Genomic DNA, 19,110 nt, shown 5'->3' with positions numbered 1-19,110 from the left:
GGTTGCAGAGGTGGCTATCAGAGAGCTCCTTGGTGCAGCAGATAAGCTCGGATTTGAGGCAGGACTTGATGATGTGGAGACAATCCTTCACTTCCAGGACAATGGCTTCCCCCAGACTCGTGTTCTGCTACATATCTCCATGCTTCACTGCGAAGAATTTAAGGCACGTGAAAACCACTGTCACGGCCTTGGACACACTCTAACACTATCGTGTCGGCACCCGAACTTACTCAACCTCTTGAGCTAAAATCAAGTCAGCCTAACCCTCAATACTTAGCAAGAAAGCTAAGAAAACACAAGAGAAAGGAAACTTTGGTGGAAAGAACACTTTATTACTCAAGTATTGGTTACAAATGACTCACACATAACATCACACTCTAACTCTCATCCCTATTTATAGCCATCCACCTTCTCAATGGATGGTTAGGATTAAATCTAATCAACGGTTTAGATTAATCATCTAGAACCTTCATTACAAATATCCATCATACCATAACTTTCAAAATACTTCTAGATTATTCCATACTACTCTTTATAGTTCTATATACATCTACATTCTTCTAGAATACTCTATGACCTTCCAGAGTCTTCTAGAACCTTCTAGGATATTGCGAGACCTTCTAGGATATTCTAAAATATTCCAAAATCATTTAGAGCATTCTCAAACACTCCAAAAAACTATACAAATATTGTTAAATTTAACTTTCTAAAATTTACCGTGACATTCTTTCTCACCTAATGTGCAGACGTCCTCATCGCGTTCTGTTCATGATGGTGCTCTAGGTGTTCTCGGAATTGTGATAGATCTTCACGAGCTTCCCAGCTAGCTTCGGTTATCAGGAGTCCTTTTCCACATGATCAAGTATTGGATACTTGGTGGTACTCCTCTTCGTCGAACGATGCGATTAGCTAAGATCCCTTCGATTTCTTTATCAAAGGATCTAATCACCACAGGCAGAGCACGACTCGAGTCACCTCTACTCGGTTCATTTTGGTCTTCATGATATGGTTTAAGCATACTCACATGGAAGACTGGATGGATCTTTATAGAGGGAGGGAGTTGTACTTTGTAAGCAACCTCCCCAACACGTCCAATGATCTCAAATAACCCTTCATATTTGTGGATTAAGCCCTTATGAACCTTGCAAAAGGCTTTGAATTGTTGTGAAAGAAGTTTAATCATTACCTTGTCTCCCAGTTGATAGCTTGCATGCCTCCTCTTTTTATCTGCCCATTTCTTCATCCTCTTTACAGTTTTGTTGAGGTAAGAGCGGGTGACATCTGCTTGTTCTTCCCATGACTTAATCATATGATAAGCTCTTGGGCTCTTCCCTGGGTAAGAGGAAGAAAGAGAGTGTTGCGTAAGCGGCTATTGTCCGATCACAATCTCGAATAGACTCTTCCCTGTGGACTCGCTCCTTTGCAAATTGTATGAGAATTGAGCAATGTCGAGGAATTTTGTCCAGTCCTTCTGATTAGCGCTTACAAAATACCTCAATTAACACTCAAGTAAGACATTCACTCTCTTAGTCTGCCCATCGGTTTGAGGATGGAAGCTTGTTGAAAAATGAAGCTCCGACCTAAGGAGTTTGAACAGTTCTGTCCATAGTCGTCCTGTGAAGCGTGGATCTCGATAACTAATGATGCTCTTAGGCAATCCCCAGTACTTCACCACATTCTTGAAGAATAGCTATGCTGCTTCCTCTGTAGTGCAGTCAGTAGGGGCAGGTATAAAGGTAGTATACTTCGAAAATCGATTCACTACTACAAGAATAGATTCAAACCCTTCGGACTTTGGTAAGGCAGAGATGAAATCTAGAGAGTCACTTTTCCACGGTCACTCTGATGGAGGCAGAGGTTCCAACAATTCACTTGGTGTCTTGTTTCAATCTTATCTTGTTGGCACACAAGACAAGTCTTCACATAACTCTCCACTTTATCCCTCATTTGAGGCCAATAATAGGAAGATTCAATAAGTGCCAAGGTCCTTCGTTGGCCTTAATGACCAGCTGATGCGTGAGCATATTGTCTATCTTTTTCTAGTGAATTTGCATCTAAATTGTTGAGTTTAATTTAGAAGTAATTATATTTTAGCCACTATGGATGCTATTTTGAGTTTTGTGCAATTTTATTCATTTTAGGTAGCATTTGGAGGGATTTGATGAAGTTTCTGCAGAGAAAAAGAAGAAACCAAAGAGATGACCAGCGAAGACCGACGCGGACGCATGGCTCACGCGACTGCACGGAATGGAGAAATCGCGTGCCTGACGCGAACGCGTGGACTGGAATTTGCACAAATGACGCGAGCGCGTGGACGACGCGGACGCGTCACATACGTGATCTGCAATAATACAGAAAACGCTAGGGGTGATTTTTGGGCTGTTTTGACCCACTTTCCAGCCCAGAAAACACAGATTAGAAGCTGCAGAATGGACAAAGCAAGTGGTCCCCATCCATCAACTGAAAATCTGTTAATTAATTCAAATTTAAATTCAAATCTTATCTTTTAGGAAAAGATATTATTTTTATTTTTAGATAATTAGATTTTAAATTAATTAGGATTAGTTATAAAAAGGGGAGACTTCTCTTCTATTAGGTATATTACATTACATTAAGGGGATCCCATTAGGGAATTCTATACAAATTTACATCTCACATTCCATGAGCAACTAATCCTCCATTGTTAAGGTTAGGAGCTCTGTCTATTTGTATGGATTGATTTTATTGCTTTTCTATTTTAGTTTATGTTTTGGATTTTTATTTAATAATTGTTTTTGCTCTTTATTTTATGAATTTGGGTGGAACGGAAGTATGACCCTCTTTCTATTTGAGTTCTTGTAAAACTTGGAAAAGCTCTTTACTTGAACAACAGCTTGAAAATAATTTCTCCTAAATTTTAATTATCTGGAATTAATGGGATACATGACATACAATCCTTTTATTTTTGGGTAATTAGAGTTTTTGTGGCATATAAACTGGAATTTGATCATGTAGCTTCTAATTGGAATTAATTGACCAAGGAATTGGCAGTTAATGAATTTTAGAGGAGACTAGAAAGGTCTAAGGAATTAGGGTCTAGTCACATATAGTTTGCCATAAATTAAATCCTACATAATTAAAATAGTTAGTAAGAAAAGTAAATCCAGAAAAATAGATAACTCTAAAACCTTAACTGTTTTCTCAATATTTTATTCCCATATTTATTTAATTGTCTATACTTTTGATATTTTGAATTCGAACTTAAACCTTTTGAACATCTCAAAACTAATTTTTGCTTGCCTAACTAATCAAATCAATCAATCATTGTTGCTTGATCCATCAATCCTGGTGGAATCGACCCTTACTCACGTAAGGTATTACTTGGTATGACCCGGTGCACTTGCCGGTTAGTAAGTGTGGGTTATAAATTCCGCACCACCAGCCCATTTGGTATCATGGCATTCTTTGACTAATTTTCTTCTTAGATTTTCCCACTTAGGGACGTATAGTATTCTTCCTTTGGTGTAGAGAAGGTCATCTTCTAACCAAAATCTTTTGGTCTTATCTTCTCTAGCCAACTCGACCAACTTCTTGGCTATTGGATCATGATGCAATCCTTCTTTGATGGTTTGCACAATATCTCCTTCGACCATAGAAATGATTGTCAACTCAACCTTGCGGCTCAGCACATTTGCTACCACATTAGTCTTGCCTGACTTGTATTCAAATTCGAAATCAAACTCAGCTAAAAAATCTTGCCACCTAGCTTGTTTGGGGTTTAACTTCTTCTGAGTTTGGAAGTAGCTTGTAGCTACATTGTCTGTCTTGACGATGAAGTGTGAACCAAGCAAGTAGTGACGCCAAGTTTTCAGACAATGTACTACCACGGCCATCACCTTCTCTTGGACGGTGTATCGTCTCTCTGTATCATTCAATTTGCGACTCTCAAAGGCAACCGGATGTCCTTCTTGCATAAGAACCCCTCCAATAGGATAGTCAGAAGCATCAGAGTGGACTTAAAATACCTTTGAGTAGTTAGGTAGTGCTAGTACTGGTCCTTCTGTAATAGCAGCCTTCAACTCATCAAAGGCCTTTTGACACTCCTTTGACCATTCCCAAGAATGATTCTTCTTGAGAAGATCAGTTAATGGTGTAGCCTTGGCGGAGTATCCCTTGATAAACCTCCGATAGTAATTAGCCAACCTAAGGAATAACCTCAATTCAGATACCTTATTTGGCGGCTCCCATTCTTTAATAGCCTTCACCTTTCCTTGATCCATGCAGAGAGCTTCATCTTTAATTATGTGTCCCAAGAAGTGGACTTCATCCCTTGCAAAGAAACACTTTTCCTTCTTCACATATAGGTTATTCTCTCGCAAGATCTTAAACACGGTTCGTAAGTATTCTACATGTTCCTCTAAAGTATTGCTATAGACAACAATATCATCCAAGTAGACCATTACAAACTGATCAAGGTAAGGTCGAAAGATCTCATTCATCAAGGTAGAGAAGGTCGCAGGAGCATTGGTCAAGCCAAAAAGGCATCACCAACCACTCATACGATCCATACCTCGTGACACACGTGGTCTTAAGCTCATCACCATCAGCAATCCTTACATGGTGATATCCTGACCTCAAATCCAGGTTTGAGAACCACTTGGCTCTACCAAGTTGATCAAACAAATCGGCTATCAAAGGAATATGGTGTTTTTTCTTGATGGTTATCTTGTTAAGTGCTTGATAGTTGATGCATAGTCTCAACGAACCATAATGCTTTTTTTGGAAAAAGACTGGTGAGCCATAAGGTGCCTTTGATGGACGAATGAACCTAGCATCTAGCAAATTCTTGAGTTGCTTCTTCAACTCCTCAAGTTCTGGCGATGCTATCCTATAAGGTGCTGAGGCAGGCAGCTTTGCTCTTGACTCCAATTCAATCTTGTGGTCCACCTTCCTCATATGTGGTAGTTGTTTTGGCAACTCGAGAAGCATTGCATCTTTATTTTCTTCAAGAACTTCCTTGATATTGGGAGAAATGTCTTCTCTTTTAGATGTTGACTCCTCTTGTAATAGAGGTAAATATGTAATCTCTCTCTTCTTGATCTCTTTCTTGAGTTGCATAACAGAGAGCATCGGTGGTCCTCCAACTTTAGAGACTGTAAGGACCATGCATGGAGACCCTTTCTCCATGATGCATACTATGTCGTAGTATGACATAGGTATTATATTTATCTTCCTTTACAAATTGAGCCTGATGACTATTTTAAAATCGTCCATGGGTACTATTGAGAAATCCACAAGACCCTTCCAAGAATCAAGAGTCATCTCAACCCATTTTCCTACTCCCTTAAGAGGTTCACCCTTGGTATTCACGGGTTTGAACCAGCCATTCTTTTTGGTGATCTTTAACCCAAGCCTCCTTGCTTCATTAGGTGTGATGAAGTTGTGTATAACACTAGTGTCGATCATAGCCATGACGGATTTTTCATTGATAAAGGATTTGACATACATCAAGCCTTTCTTTTCTGCGGTGCTTGCCTCTTTGCCCTTCACAGCATTCATGAGTTGGATAGATCCAACACACTCATTTATTTGAGTTTGTGACTCTCGTTCCTTGGCGATAGATGGCAGAGTCCCTAGTTTGGGATAGTCCTTCATTTGGTGTGGTCCCTTGCACACAAAGCAACATCCTTTGGGCATAAAAGCCTTCTTCTTTTTCTCTTACTCTTTCTTTAAAGAGTATTTCCCTTCTTTCTTAGTTGAGAAACTCTTCCCCTTGTCTCCCCCACCTTTAGTAGAACTAGGTTTGGAAGAAGACTTGGGTCCTTTGCACACAAAGCATCATCCTTTGGGCACAAAAACCTTCTTCTTTTTCTCTTACTCTTTCTTTGAAGAGTATTTCTCTTCTTTTTTAGTTGAGAAACTCTTCCCCTTGTCTCCCCCACCTTCAGTAGAACTAGGTTTGGAAGAAGACTTGGGTTTAGAGTCTCCCCTATGATACTCAGTGAGTGATTCGGCCACTACGATGACCTCATCGACATCCTTAACATTCCTTCTTTGTAGTTCTTGCTTTGCCCAAGGTTGGAGTCCATCAATAAAGAAGAACAATGCATCCTCTAATGCTAAGTTGGGGATTTGAAGCATGAGAGTAGTGAACTCCTTTATATAGTCACTACTTGTACTCTTATACTTCAACTCCTTCAATTTCTTTCTTGCTTCATAGACCATATTCTCAGGGAAGAATTGTCTTTTCAACTCTCTTTTGAAATCTTCCCATGTAGCTATGTTGCAAGTACCCTTTTTCATATCTACGCACTTTCTCCTCCACCACAAAGTAGCATTATCAGAAAGGTAGAGAGCTGCAGTGCATACTTTTATTGCTTCTTCGACCATCCCTTGACCTTCAAAGTACCTCTTCATTTGTCATAGGAAGTTCTCCACCCGAGCGTCCCTCACCCCCTTGAACTCCTTTGACTTTGGGAGATCAATCTTTGTCGTATCCCTTATAATGGTTGGTCGAGATTTTGCCTCCTCGAACCAAACTCGAACTTCCTTAAATAGCTTCAAGGAATTCTCAAGTTTCTCTTCGATTTGGAGCATGCTTTCTTTGAAAGCATTTAGTTCTCCTAACACGTTAGTCTCGAGGGTCTCCTTGTCATGTTCTATCCTTTGGAAGTGCTCATCCATAGAGGATAGAATATTCTCCAACATAAAAACTTTCTCTTCTAAGAAGTTAGAGCCCTTACCTCTAGGCTCACTTGAAGAGTGCACCTTCTTGCTTCCCCATTGAGAAGGAATAGTATCCCTTCCTCTTTGAGACTCAACATGCTCCATGGTTACACTAGAAGCCATACCCACAAACCACTTGTGCTCCCTCTCGAACCTTGCTCTGATGTCAAATTGTCATGGCTTTGGCTACACTCCAACGCTACCGTGCCGGCACTCAGACTTACTCAATCTCTTGAACTAAGACCAAGTCAGCCTAACCCTCAATACTTAGCAAGGAAGTTAAGAACACAAGAAAACACAAGAGAAAGGAAGTTTTGGTGGAAAGAACACTGGTTACAAATGACTCACACATAACATCACACTCTAACTCTTATTCCTATTTATAGCCATCCACCTCCTCAATGGATGGTTAGGATTAAATCTAATCAACGGTCTAGATTAATCATCTAGAACCTTCATTACAAATATCCATCATACCACAACTTTCTAAATACTTCTAGATTATTCCATACTACTCTTCATAGTTCTATATACATCTACATTCTTCTAGAATACTCTATGACCTTCCAGAGTCTTCTAGAACCTTCTAGGGTATTGCGGAACCTTCTAGGGCATTCTAGAACTTTCTGAAACTATTTAGAACATTCTCAAACACTTCAAAAAACTATACAAATAATGTTAAATTTAACTTTCTAAAATTTACTATGACACTACGCTCTCAACAGATTAGGAGGTGAACAAATCCTTGCTATCACAATCAAGATATTGTAAAAATATATTAGTTATATCCATTGTACTTTCAATATCCTATATGCTAGTGGAACTTCATGATATTAGGCATTGTAAATAATTATGATAAAGTGAAATTTGATTAAAAATGATTATTATATAATTAAAATAATAAAAATATCGATTAATTAATAAAAAATAATAAAACGATAATTTTTATGTTAATGGAATCAACTTCAATTTAAAATTAAAAAATAAAAAATAGATTATTATTGTAGTAAATAGTTAAAAATCTTAGTTTATTGTATAAATATTTTTTATCCTTCTCTAATATGTTATCTAGTTCCGTCTCTAGTTAAGGCAAAAACAAAAAAGACAAAGGGTATTGACTCTAGTACATATACCTATGAACTATAAACAAAATACTATATATAGTGTCTATGGTAATATAAGGAAAAAAAATCAACATAATTATTACAAAAATATAGTATTAAATCTTGTAAATATTGACAAATTTTACTAAAATTAATTTTTAATTGTTATCAAATCTCCTTATTAATATATAATACTTTTATAAATGTCATTGAGAAAAGGAACACAAAGACTGTTATGCTACAAGCCTAAAACGCACTAGTGCACCACTTCAATATGTTTGGCGCTAGCGATAATAATGATAATGATTAACCATTGTGATATTAAAAATGGACAATTATTTTAAAATATTAATTTATGACTTTTAAATAGATATTTTAAAATAGAAAGAATAGCAAAATGCTATTTGTTCATTAAGAAAAAAGTAAGATATTAGAAAGAAGGAGGAAAAAGAAACACAAATTTGCATGTTATATATAATCAATGATGAGAGAGAAGAGTTAAAATTTTGGATCATTCTCGCGCAACTGCCTGGACTATAACTAATTAACTAGTCTCTTCTCTTCTCTTACACTACTATAGTCTATAGTGCTGTTGTGGACTTGTGGGAGTTGAGAGACGATGAAAATGAAAAGTATTAGAGTTTTGCATGTACTTGTTGTCCCTATCGTACTCTTCTTGGTTTGTTCCCAGAATTCTATGGCACACAGGAGATCAATGCTGTCCATTTCTAAAAAACCTGACCCAAATGATGCTATTGCCACCGCTCGTTGGCTGGTCTCTCTCATTGCACACTTTCGCTAATTTCAAATTTTCATTGATGTTATTATCCTTTTTAGGGATGTCAACTGGATGGGGTGGGGGCGGAGGATGCCTTCCCTCCCCATTCCCAAACCTTAGATTTGCTGAAAGGCAAGTCAAGAAATTAAGAAGTTCCATGACTACATAAAAATTCATCAAAATTTTCATGATGAACCAATTCTTGTCACTAGCTAATTATTTTTATTTAATTTATCTGGTTGTAAAGATCAAATCATGTATATCAACTCCACTTTTCCCCTTTTTTTGGCAGCACAATCTCAATTGATTTGGGTGGAGCACCCTGGGGGTAAGCATATCGTATATTTATACTTTGATACCTAGAATACATATAACGGTTTCAAGTAGATTCATAGTGCCCTGAAAAATGTTCAAAGTCGCATGGCTATATATATATAATCAAAGTAATATGTAAATGCATGGTAGTAACCGTATCAGCCTATCAGGCCAACAACTACATAGAACTTTCATCAAGATCATGTTAATCTCCTCCTTCTCGTTTGCTGACTCCTATAAATTTTAGTGCAACCATCCTTTTGAGTTAATTAATCTGCCAAATGTAAACTCATAAATATTTTACATTCAATGTCTTGGTTTCCATAGTTTTAATCTTGATTAAAAGTAAAAGAGGTTTCCCACAGAAATCAAGTAATATATTGTCTAACTGCAGGAATGTGGTATCATTTAGTGATGGGATACCTGACCAAGGCACTGGCATCCCATACTTTTACTTGACAAATTTGGATCCAACAGTAAAAAATGCATTGAAAGACCAAAGAGCTTCCTTTACAGTCAGTGAATATCCTCTTGGGACCTGTGGCAAGATAGACCCAGAGAATCCTACCTGCTCAAAAATTACTCTAACAGGAAAGGTATGTGAAAAAATTAGAAAAAGAAACAGTTGAATCTGATTGTTCATTTTGGGTGATGACAAGTTTGTCCTCGTTTTATTGAGTTGTCTTCTGTGCTAGTTAACTTTTAGTCTCTGAAAATTTTAAATGTGCAAATACTTATGAATTTATGATGTATCATCACCCTTTCAGAAAAACTCTTTCACGGCCCCATAAGCCACAAAATATTGTGAATTCTTTTATTCTTGTTACCCTTTTGTCTTGAGTTGATCCTGTATCCCCTGCATATGGAGGACTGCCTCAAACGAGAGCGCTAAAAAATGTGATCATACTGAACAAAATGCTTTCCTTTTCACTTCCATACTGTTCTGCTAACTTCGTCTCACATGAATTATTGTTTGATACAGATCTTACCATACATTTCCTGCATATAGCAATGAATTTTATTATGCCCGAAAGGACCTTCATGATATTCACATAATAAAAAGTTGTGATAAAGTTCCTATTTTGTTGAATGAGAAGTTAACTATTCATCTTTAGTTCCAACTATTTTATGTCGGCTTTGCAGAACAGATATTCTTTCACAAAGGCAGAAAACATGATGAAATTGCTATTGGTTTGTATGAGAACTTGACAAGTCTTCTTTTATGTTTTAGCTGATATTGGTTGATGAAAAGTCCAAAGAAGCTGAATTTGGCAGAAATGCATTGTTTTCCAAGCATTCAGAGATGAAAGGTAATTGGACTAAATAAGATAAGAGCATTTATTCTTTTCTTATGCTAGCCACTAGTTGCTAAGTTACACGTTCCATCTTACTCTTCTCCCTAATGCATTCTGAAATTTGATTCATTCTTTTTGTTGAAATGTGAACAGGCTGGCCTACGGATCATAACTTTCAAGTCTACAAATTGGAGATTGAAAATATATTCTTAATTGATTGGTTTGGTGGTCCAAAACCTTTAACAGTAGATGAGTACCTAAAGTGGAAAGGACATTGAGATAGCATAGCTGTTACTTAGACCTCTCAATTAAATAAGCAAACATCTATCTATCTATCTATTCTTATCATATAAAAGTTGATATAAACCTATTATAGAATAAGCTTGTTAATGAAAAGAAACATAACTTCTTAGAATTGATTATATTTTATGATAAAGTATATAAGAAAGTTTTCTAATATATAAAAATATTAGAAAACATACGAGTTAATATTTAAAAAGAGACTAACTTCACAAGGCTTTCGTTGTATATTTTTCTTTGTTTTTTAATTTTAAATAATTATATTGAATTATATACAAATTATAAATATTTTTTATAAATGAGTCTTTTAAGTTTAATATTAATCTACATATTATCTAATTAATTTATAAACAATATAATACTTTTAAATTTATAGTATATAGTATAATCAATTTAGCTCTCCGCGCATCAGATGGATGTGAGTCTAGTATGTATTATTTTGATAGTTTAATCAGATTTTGTCTTACAAAGGTTCTAAATCAATTACAATCATGCCATCATGGAGAATTTATCACTGCATGATGAATGTGTGTGCTCATCTATCTAATGCTGTTATGTTTATTAGCCCCTAAGAAAGCCAGTTTATAAGGCCTTTTTACCTAATTCGAGACTGATTAAATAAAACTTCAAAATCTTATGTTCATATTTATGTCTCATTCTCCACTCTTTTTTTTCCACCTCCCTTCATAGTGCCGTATTAGGTAATAGTTTGTAATAAGGATTTTTTGAGGCTTTTATCGGTTTATACACCAAAAGAAAAAAGAAATCTAAATAAATTGGAGATACAGCACAAAGAAAATTACCGGGAAGTAAGGATATATCTGCTAATTTTGTCTCCAATAAGCATTGCCAGAGTAATATTGACAACAATTTCAAATATTAGCTGCCGTTGATTGAACCTGAGCAAGCCCTCTGATATACCTTTCTCAAAAGCATTGAACCTTAGCTCCAATCGGATCCTCTTTGGAGATGGAGAAGAAATGTGATCATTTTATTGATTGAAATCAGATATTCAATGAGCAGAGATTAACAACGAATGTGCTTCTTCTCTAGCATCCACCATTGGAAAGAACTTTGGAAATGCAGAAGAGGAATTCATGCCATTACATTGGCAGAAATAATATATCTAACAAGCAGAAGATTGACAATCAAAATATTTCATCTCTAAACTGTCCACTTATCTCTCTTTGTATCCAACTATGCCCTGAAGGTTTTTTCATTCCCTTTTCACTCATGAACTTCCTAACTTCTTCTGCATGTTCCCATTTGTCCTTCGATGCATAAGTGTTTGCTAGAAGCACATAATTTCCTGAATCCTCAGGGTCAATCATGGTGAGATGTCTAGCAGCTGTCTCACCCAATTCCACATTGCCATAAACCCTGCAAGCTGCTAATAAAGAACCCCAGGTGGTTGCATCGGCGCTTGCATTCTGCTTTATGAGACAGTATGCCCTTTCAAGTTGCCCAGCCCTCCCAAGCAGATCTACCATGCAAGCATAATGCTCGGGTAAGGGCTGAATACCAAATACCTCAGTCATAGTCCGAAAATATCTACAACCTTCGTCGATGAGAGCTGAAGAACTACATGCATTGAGGAGACCCACGAATGTAACCTGGTTTGGCTGCAATCCTTCCTTCTGCATCTTTAGGAAAAGATCTATAGCATCTTGTGATTTCCCATGCTCAGCAAAGGCTGCAATCATTGCACTATAACTATACACATCTCTGTATTTCATTCTACTGAATTCCGTCCAAGCTAAGTTTATGTTTCCACATTTGGAATGCATGTGGATCAATGAATTGGATATAATACATATCCTATCTGAAATGAAAGAACAATTGGTCGAAACCCAATTAAACAAGAGCGCAAAGGTTAGTATCAAGAGGTTCAAGCTAAAGAGATTGAGTTGACACTAAAGTGCAGAAAACAAAGTAATAATAGAAGATATACCATAAATACTCTCCTCAACATGTTCTGTCAATGTACTTGACATTTGAATATCCCTAAGTTGTGCACATGCTGATAAAGCACCCACCATTGCCACCTCAGTGATTTTAATTTTTGATTGCCTCATTTCCTTATACATGTCAATAGCTTCCTTTGCATACCCATTTTGGGCATAACAAGCCAGCATTGCTGCACATGCTGACGGATCACGTGGCGTTGATATCCTATCAAACACTCTTTTTGCTTCACTTACTTTACCAAACTTCCCATAACCAGCTATCATTGCTACCCACGTGACCACACTCTTGTTCTCCTCGTCCATGGCATCATACAATTTCTTGGCTGATTTCATGTCGCCACTATTTGCATACCCTGCAACCATAGTAGTCCAAGTAAAAGAATTCTTCTCCCCCATGTTATCAAACAACCACCTCGCATGAATCATCATCCCCGCCTTGGCATACCCACAAATCATTGCCGTCCATGCAACTAGGTCTCTATCACACATCCCGTCAAACACTACCCTTGCATCGAAAACACTACCAAACTTCGCATACATGTCAAGTAAAGCGGTTTGCACAAACTTGTTCCCCAAGAAACCTGACTGCACCACCCTTGCATGAACTTGTGTCCCTTCGAACGTGGCGGGGATACGTCCGCATGCATTGAGGACTGTGGAATAGGTGAACTCAGATGGCAAGACCCCATTTTGGTGCATCCTAGCATAGGTGGAAATTCCATGGCGAAATTGGGTACCAGATATAAACGCGCGAATAAGGGATGTCCAAAGGAAGCTGTTTGGGCAGTTTGGCATTTCATCAAACAGTTTGTGGGCATAGCAGAGATTAGATATTTCGGCATTAAGATAGAAAATCCTCAGAAACAAACGACCCAAGAAGTGATTGTATTGATGCGGTTGGTGAGAGAGGAGTTTAAGAGCGAAGGCCTGGGTCTGTTTAAGATGAAGAATGGTTGTAGAAGTGTTGAGGAATTGCGTTAACAAAGGTGAAGCTTTTGGGGGTTGGGAATGTAATGAAGCGGTTCCTGTGTAAAACTTCATGCATAAATAAATAATAATCATTAAGTTAACCATATGGCAACAGATCTTATATTATATAGGAAAGCTTTCCCGTGTATTAGTGTATATACTAGTGCATGACCCGTGCTAAGCACGGGAAATGATGAACTAAATCACTGCTTTAATTTATTACATTATAGAACAAATTTTAATTACAAAAACGCATAGGATTTTGTTGAATTTTTTTTCAATATGTGCTATATATAATTGCACACTCAACACATAGACGACAAATTAAACAAACCATAATCTCCACTTGAAATTGGCAATAAACATTAAATTAACTCTAATAAAAATTATTAAAAAAATAACATAATGCAAGCGAACACTCAAAAATAAAATATCTATGTAGTTACTGACTATAAAAAAAATTCCTACAACTTAAAAAAAGAAAGAAAAGTCGCAAAAAAATATGCAATAACATCCGAATTGTACAAAAGCATAAAAACTTTAAAGCACATCATTAGAGATTCTGAAAAACTTCCCTATACACAACATTTAAGGTAGAATCATCACTTAGTGATCCATTATTCTTTATCAAAACTCTCAAACCCTCTCTAGACTTCACCCTAGACAACGCAACATATAATTGTCCGTGTGTAAAAACAGGTCTAGGTAAGTATAAACCAACTTTGCTCAAAGTTTGATCTTGAGATTTATTTATGGTCATTGCAAAAGAGACTACCAAAGGAAATTGTCTACGTTGAAACCTGAAAGGTAGAGTTTCATTATTCGGAGCCATATTCATGCGTGGAATGAGAACTACTTCACCACACTTGTCTCCCGTCAAGATGTTGCATTCAATTACATGATTTCCAAGTCTACGAACCTGTAATCGAGTACCATTGCAAAGTCCATTGCTTTGGTCTATATTCCTTAGAAGCATCACAGGTACACCAATTTTGAGTTTCAACTGATGGTTGGGCAAACCTGAGCAATTTATCGAATTTAGAACATCAGTTGTAATAGCATCCAACTCGTATTCCATGTTGCCCTCTTCAGCACATAATGAGTCTGAACTAAGATAAACTTTTTCATCACTATTAATAAATTCCATAATTGTGTTATTGACCTCATGGACAACTTCAAGAGTGGGTGCCAAAATCGTACGCTCCTTGAAATAATTAATGTTATCCAAGTTCATCAATAACCCTGTGTAGACAAATGTAACCAAATTCTGAAACCCATCATCAGTATCATCAATAAGTATGTCTTTAGGGATGACTACTTCTGACTCACCATCTGTTGAATCACCTGCCAATCCATTCCCAATTTGAATTAACCAATCTGCAAAAGCTTTGATATCATCATCAACTTCAACCATACCACCAACAGTAAGCCTCATATTCTTTGAAAGCTTTAAGACTGTGCAAAAATCTCATAGATAAGATGAACTAATGCATGCTTGCACAATATCTTGCCGTGAACCCATAGGTATTACTGGAAGAATCTGCCTGAAGTCTCCGCCAAGTACAACAACTTTGCCACCAAATGGAAGGTTTGGATTAAACGATGGCTGAAAGCGAAGGATGTCTTTTAGAGACTTGTCAAGAGCTTCGTAACAATACTTACTTAACATTGGTGCCTCATCCCATATAATAAGCTTTGCTTTACAAATAAGTTTACAAAGAGGTGTTCCCGGCTTTATGTTGCATATCGAGTCCTCATTGATGCTTAATGGTATTTTAAATCTTGAGTGAGCAGTACGACCATTAGGAAGTAGTAAAGAAGCAATGCCACTTGAAGCAACATTAAGAACAATGTTCCCACCACATCTAAGATAAGCAGAAAGAGTATTCCAGATGAACGTCTTGCCAGTACCACCATAACCATATAGAAAGAAAAATCCGCCGCGATCATTGTTTACGGAATCAACAATGGTGTCAAATGCAGATCGTTGCTCATCTGTCATGGTCTTTAGAGATTGCATATATTGCTGCTTAAGCAAAGAACGATCAAAATTAACCTCGTCCAACAATAAGCGATCTTCTAAACCATGAAAAAGATCTAATGATGGGTAGGGCATCGCTGGAAACTCTTTAAGAGACCTTCCATTAGCTTGCATCTTGTCTTCAATTTTTGCAAGGGTCAAGTTCATGATATGCTCGTCAGACAAATGAAGATCTATACAAAAATATAATTTTTATATTAATACATGTAGCAACTTCAAGATAATAACATATCAATAAATAAATTAAAACCATAAATTGTACAATTTTTAACTAAATACCTTGAACATGATGAATTCTTCTTTGCTCAAATAAAATATCCTCAGATAATTCTTTGTAGCATCTTTCTAAGACAAAATCTGGACATGCTATGTTGTTTGATATCAGAAGCATGACAAAAAGGTCACGAACATAGTTGGCTGAAGCCCAAGTACTTGCTTCAAGAATAGCATCAATAAATTCTTTGTCGTCTTGCAAGAGACCTAGTGCATAGCATGCTTCTTTGAAAGTGTTGTGTGTAACACCATCAACAGTGCGTATTTCCTCAAAACTGGTGCAACCTTTCTGAATGTTGAGAAGAAGTCTAAGATAATAATCCTCGCCATTACCTCTAGGAACATGTGTCAACCTACCAATAGAATAACCTTGTTTCCTTGGAATCCACATTGAAATATCGTCCTTCCATACAAATTTCTGTGGAAACTCACAATAGGTCAATGACCTAGCCAATGGAAAATATTTATTCACAACAAACCATGCTTGTAATTTAGTGAACTTCGCATCAACACGACTAAGGACATCCTGAATACCCTCGTATTCCTTGAAAATAACAGGATTCTCATCTGGTAGGTGAAATGGAAGTCTGATAACAGCAGGCTCCTTAACTTGAATATCATAACCATATAATCTCCAAGCAGCTTCACATGCAGAAATGTATCTACAATCATAATAGTTGTTAATCTCATCCACAATAGGAGGAGCATTACCATTAACTGATGTCTGGTAGAATGAAGCAGTAACACGATCATTTCCTTTGTGAACATACTTGAATAAATATTTGATGGCAGAAGTTTGGCAAGTATGCTCAACATTAATGTGACAACCATACCTTAATAACAAAGTTGGGTTGTACGGGACAATAAAAGAGTTATCAAGAGTTGCACCCTTTTTTATTATGGTGCGACCATTTTTTGGCCTACAATACTTTGGGAACCCAGCTTCATCAACAACAGTACGTTGTCTAAATTGTTTGGGAAAATATTTGGAGCACAAACCATTTACCATGCAAGGACTATTCTTGTTATACTTGCCACATGGACCATGAACCATGAATTTCTCAACAGCAGCATATAACTTAGGCCTTCGACGTTTATCGGGTATTTGTGCCGATATTAACTTATCTATATCATCAGGAGACCTAGGTTTTGAAAGAGGATGCATGAACAACAAAATATGAGCATGAGGAAGACCCCTCTTCTGAAATTCAATAGTGCATACATCTGAAAATAAAACCAAAACAGCAAAAGTTACTATAATGAAATGTAAATTAAAAAATTTGCAGTAAAACTTCACATTTTTTTAAAAAAAGAAGACTTACATCCAGAAATCTTTTCAAAAATATCACCATACTTAAAATCTCTGATTAAGTTGTTTAGCTTAATCTTAAAGACTCTTGATGTAATATCAGGACGATCTTCTGCTTTAAGGCCAGTACCAATTAATAAGCGCTTTATCTCATCCCATTCAGGATTGCATGTGATGGTGACTAAAAAACTTGGATAACCAAAATGCTTGCAAAGAGCAAATGCATCCTTGCAATTATTAAACATGTATCTAGGTCCACCCGTAAAAGTGCTTGGGAGAATTATTCTTTGACCACTTGAAACAGCATCTGCTTCACCTCTAACTAAAGACTCATGCAATAACTTGTACTTTTCAACCCTCAACTTTGGTTGGTTGAAACGAAGAAAACTAAGACGCTCAGACTCTACCATAGTATATGCATCAACCAAGAACTGTTGGAACAACCTACGGGAGTTAAGCAGAATTGGTGACTCAGATGACCTCATTTGCAGTCGAAATGCAAAGAATTCCCTCATGCTTATTGTATTCCTCTTCTTTGAACCGTCAACGTTGTATCGAGAAGCTGCTAAGATGCCTGTTCTATATCCATCCTCACCGTATGGAAAAATAAGAGGATACTGCAAAGCCAAATACAATGGATGGATAACATCAATCTTCTTTAGTTGTTTTGATTTGGTTTCCAATATGATATCTCTGTCCAATAAAGAATCATCAATGTCACCAACTACCAATGCTGCAACTTCTGATGCAGTAGGCAAGTTGTATCGCCGACCATCTTTTTCCCTACGCCTAATCAGTTTTAACTTCATATCAAGAGAATGTGACTCGGTGAATCTATCCCGAGCATAACGGAACGACTGTGCCAAAGGATTATGCTCATCTAGCATATTTTTCAGCATACAAACTATATCATGTTCAAGATTACCCACCGAACTTACTGGGCTGAAAAAAAAAGGAAAGAAAATATGACAAACACAACATATTGATGGACCTTAAATGAGTAAGTGAATAAATTTGATACTATAAAGAGTATGCTTTGTGTATACAAAAAAAACTTACAGAACAGCACTAATGCTGTTATGAATCTCGTTGTCCGTATCATAAATGTAGAGCTGTGCAAATCTTGGTTTTTCATTTGCTTGTGGAATAAGACTTCCGATTGAGTGATAGTTCTGGCCACTCAAAATAAATGACGGCGGACCGGAACCATTGTTAATTTTATGGTTAATCTTGCCAGCCATTGATGTGAATGAAAACATTGCATTAAATGCCCTTATGTTTTTTCGAAAGTATCGGCCCATTTCATCGTCCAAAAAATACAATGCTTTTAGATTATCTGGGGCCTGTTTCATTAGGGGCAACTCAACTTTGCCATCCATACAGCACAAACCAAAATGAGGAGTGACACTATTGATACTCTTTGAAAGTCTCTCATGATCCCACATCAAAGCTTTGCAATATATACATGTATGAGAAGGATCACCCGCATCCCAAAAAGCTTTAAAATAAAATTTTAATTTCATTAGCTAATATAATGTAAATTATATTTTGAATCATTTAATATATCTATATTTGTGTATCTAATGAAAACATACCTTCTTCATCAATAACTAAGCTGTCAATCTCGTATGCAGTCGCACTTTCATCTAAATAAAATATTAAAAAAATAATATATCTTGTTATGCTCTAGTCATAAATATTATTCCATTAAAATATAACTTAATAATGTTATAAATATTGATGAATTTAAATTTTACCAATGACATTGTCGTCTTGAAAATCAATAGAGTAATCACTTTCTAAATTAATGTCATCGAATACATCAACAACTGTAAAAAAATTGAAATAGAATAGTCATTTGTAATGCTGTTGCTAAATAAATTGTTGGGTTTGGATGGGTTTTTTGAATTATAAAAAATATTTTTTTTGTTAAAAATGAATTACTTTCATATAATTTTAAATCTATTTAGATAAATCTTTTTAAAAAATTACTATTATCTAAAAAAACAAATTATTTACTTCTCCTAAAATTAACAATATATTGCTTTAAAAAAA

General features: G+C 36.3%; 4 protein-coding genes across 4 annotated transcripts in view; 1 reads left to right on the top strand and 3 right to left on the bottom strand.

Annotated features, from left to right (window-relative positions):
• Positions 1-8,427: 8,427 nt before the first annotated feature.
• Positions 8,428-10,611, top strand: LOC107490968 (uncharacterized). Its single transcript, XM_052261856.1, has 6 exons — positions 8,428-8,575; positions 8,646-8,718; positions 8,879-8,914; positions 9,296-9,497; positions 10,133-10,211; positions 10,350-10,611. The coding sequence occupies exons 1-6, from the start codon at positions 8,428-8,430 to the stop codon at positions 10,472-10,474; spliced, it is 663 nt and encodes a 220-aa protein (XP_052117816.1). The 3' UTR covers positions 10,475-10,611.
• Positions 9,419-13,556, bottom strand: LOC107491407 (putative pentatricopeptide repeat-containing protein At5g37570). The gene is made up of 3 exons (XM_016112256.3): positions 12,448-13,556; positions 11,300-12,318; positions 9,419-9,900 (listed from the first exon to the last, which is right to left on the bottom strand). Exons 1-2 carry the CDS (start codon positions 13,535-13,537, stop codon positions 11,645-11,647), a joined length of 1,764 nt encoding a protein of 587 aa, XP_015967742.1. The 5' UTR covers positions 13,538-13,556; the 3' UTR covers positions 9,419-9,900; positions 11,300-11,644.
• Positions 13,557-13,985: 429 nt separating this feature from the next.
• On the bottom strand, positions 13,986-14,867 carry LOC107490970 (uncharacterized). Its single transcript, XM_016111765.1, has one exon. The coding sequence runs from the start codon at positions 14,865-14,867 to the stop codon at positions 13,986-13,988; it is 882 nt and encodes a 293-aa protein (XP_015967251.1).
• Positions 14,868-14,900: 33 nt separating this feature from the next.
• The window catches only part of LOC107490971 (uncharacterized), a 23,702-nt gene continuing 19,492 nt past the window's right edge, over positions 14,901-19,110 (bottom strand). Inside the window, exons 12-17 of the mRNA XM_016111766.1 lie at positions 18,813-18,884; positions 18,651-18,701; positions 18,115-18,553; positions 17,069-17,997; positions 15,753-16,970; positions 14,901-15,646 (exon numbers count right to left, since the gene is read on the bottom strand). Of these exons, the coding sequence (XP_015967252.1) occupies positions 14,901-15,646; positions 15,753-16,970; positions 17,069-17,997; positions 18,115-18,553; positions 18,651-18,701; positions 18,813-18,884 (3,455 nt within the window). The remainder of the gene's footprint in view (positions 15,647-15,752; positions 16,971-17,068; positions 17,998-18,114; positions 18,554-18,650; positions 18,702-18,812; positions 18,885-19,110) is intronic.

Source organism: Arachis duranensis, chromosome 5, assembly GCF_000817695.3.
Source record: "Arachis duranensis cultivar V14167 chromosome 5, aradu.V14167.gnm2.J7QH, whole genome shotgun sequence".
NCBI classification, from domain to species: Eukaryota; Viridiplantae; Streptophyta; class Magnoliopsida; order Fabales; family Fabaceae; genus Arachis; species Arachis duranensis.
Note: the sequence above shows the minus strand (reverse complement) of the source record. Positions and strands in the feature narration are given on the sequence as shown.

Coding starts and splice junctions, on each gene's coding strand:
- LOC107490970 (XM_016111765.1), bottom strand. CDS start 14,867: ATGAGGCTTACTGTTGGTGGTATGGTTGAAGTTGATGATGATATCAAA.
- LOC107490968 (XM_052261856.1), top strand. CDS start 8,428: ATGAAAATGAAAAGTATTAGAGTTTTGCATGTACTTGTTGTCCCTATC. Junction 8,576..8,645: donor TGATGCTATTGCCACCGCTC/GTTGGCTGGTCT, acceptor TATCCTTTTTAG/GGATGTCAACTGGATGGGGT. Junction 9,498..10,132: donor AAATTACTCTAACAGGAAAG/GTATGTGAAAAA, acceptor TTTATGTTTTAG/CTGATATTGGTTGATGAAAA.
- LOC107491407 (XM_016112256.3), bottom strand. CDS start 13,537: ATGGTTAACTTAATGATTATTATTTATTTATGCATGAAGTTTTACACA. Junction 12,319..12,447: donor TGTTGAGGAGAGTATTTATG/GTATATCTTCTA, acceptor CTTTCATTTCAG/ATAGGATATGTATTATATCC.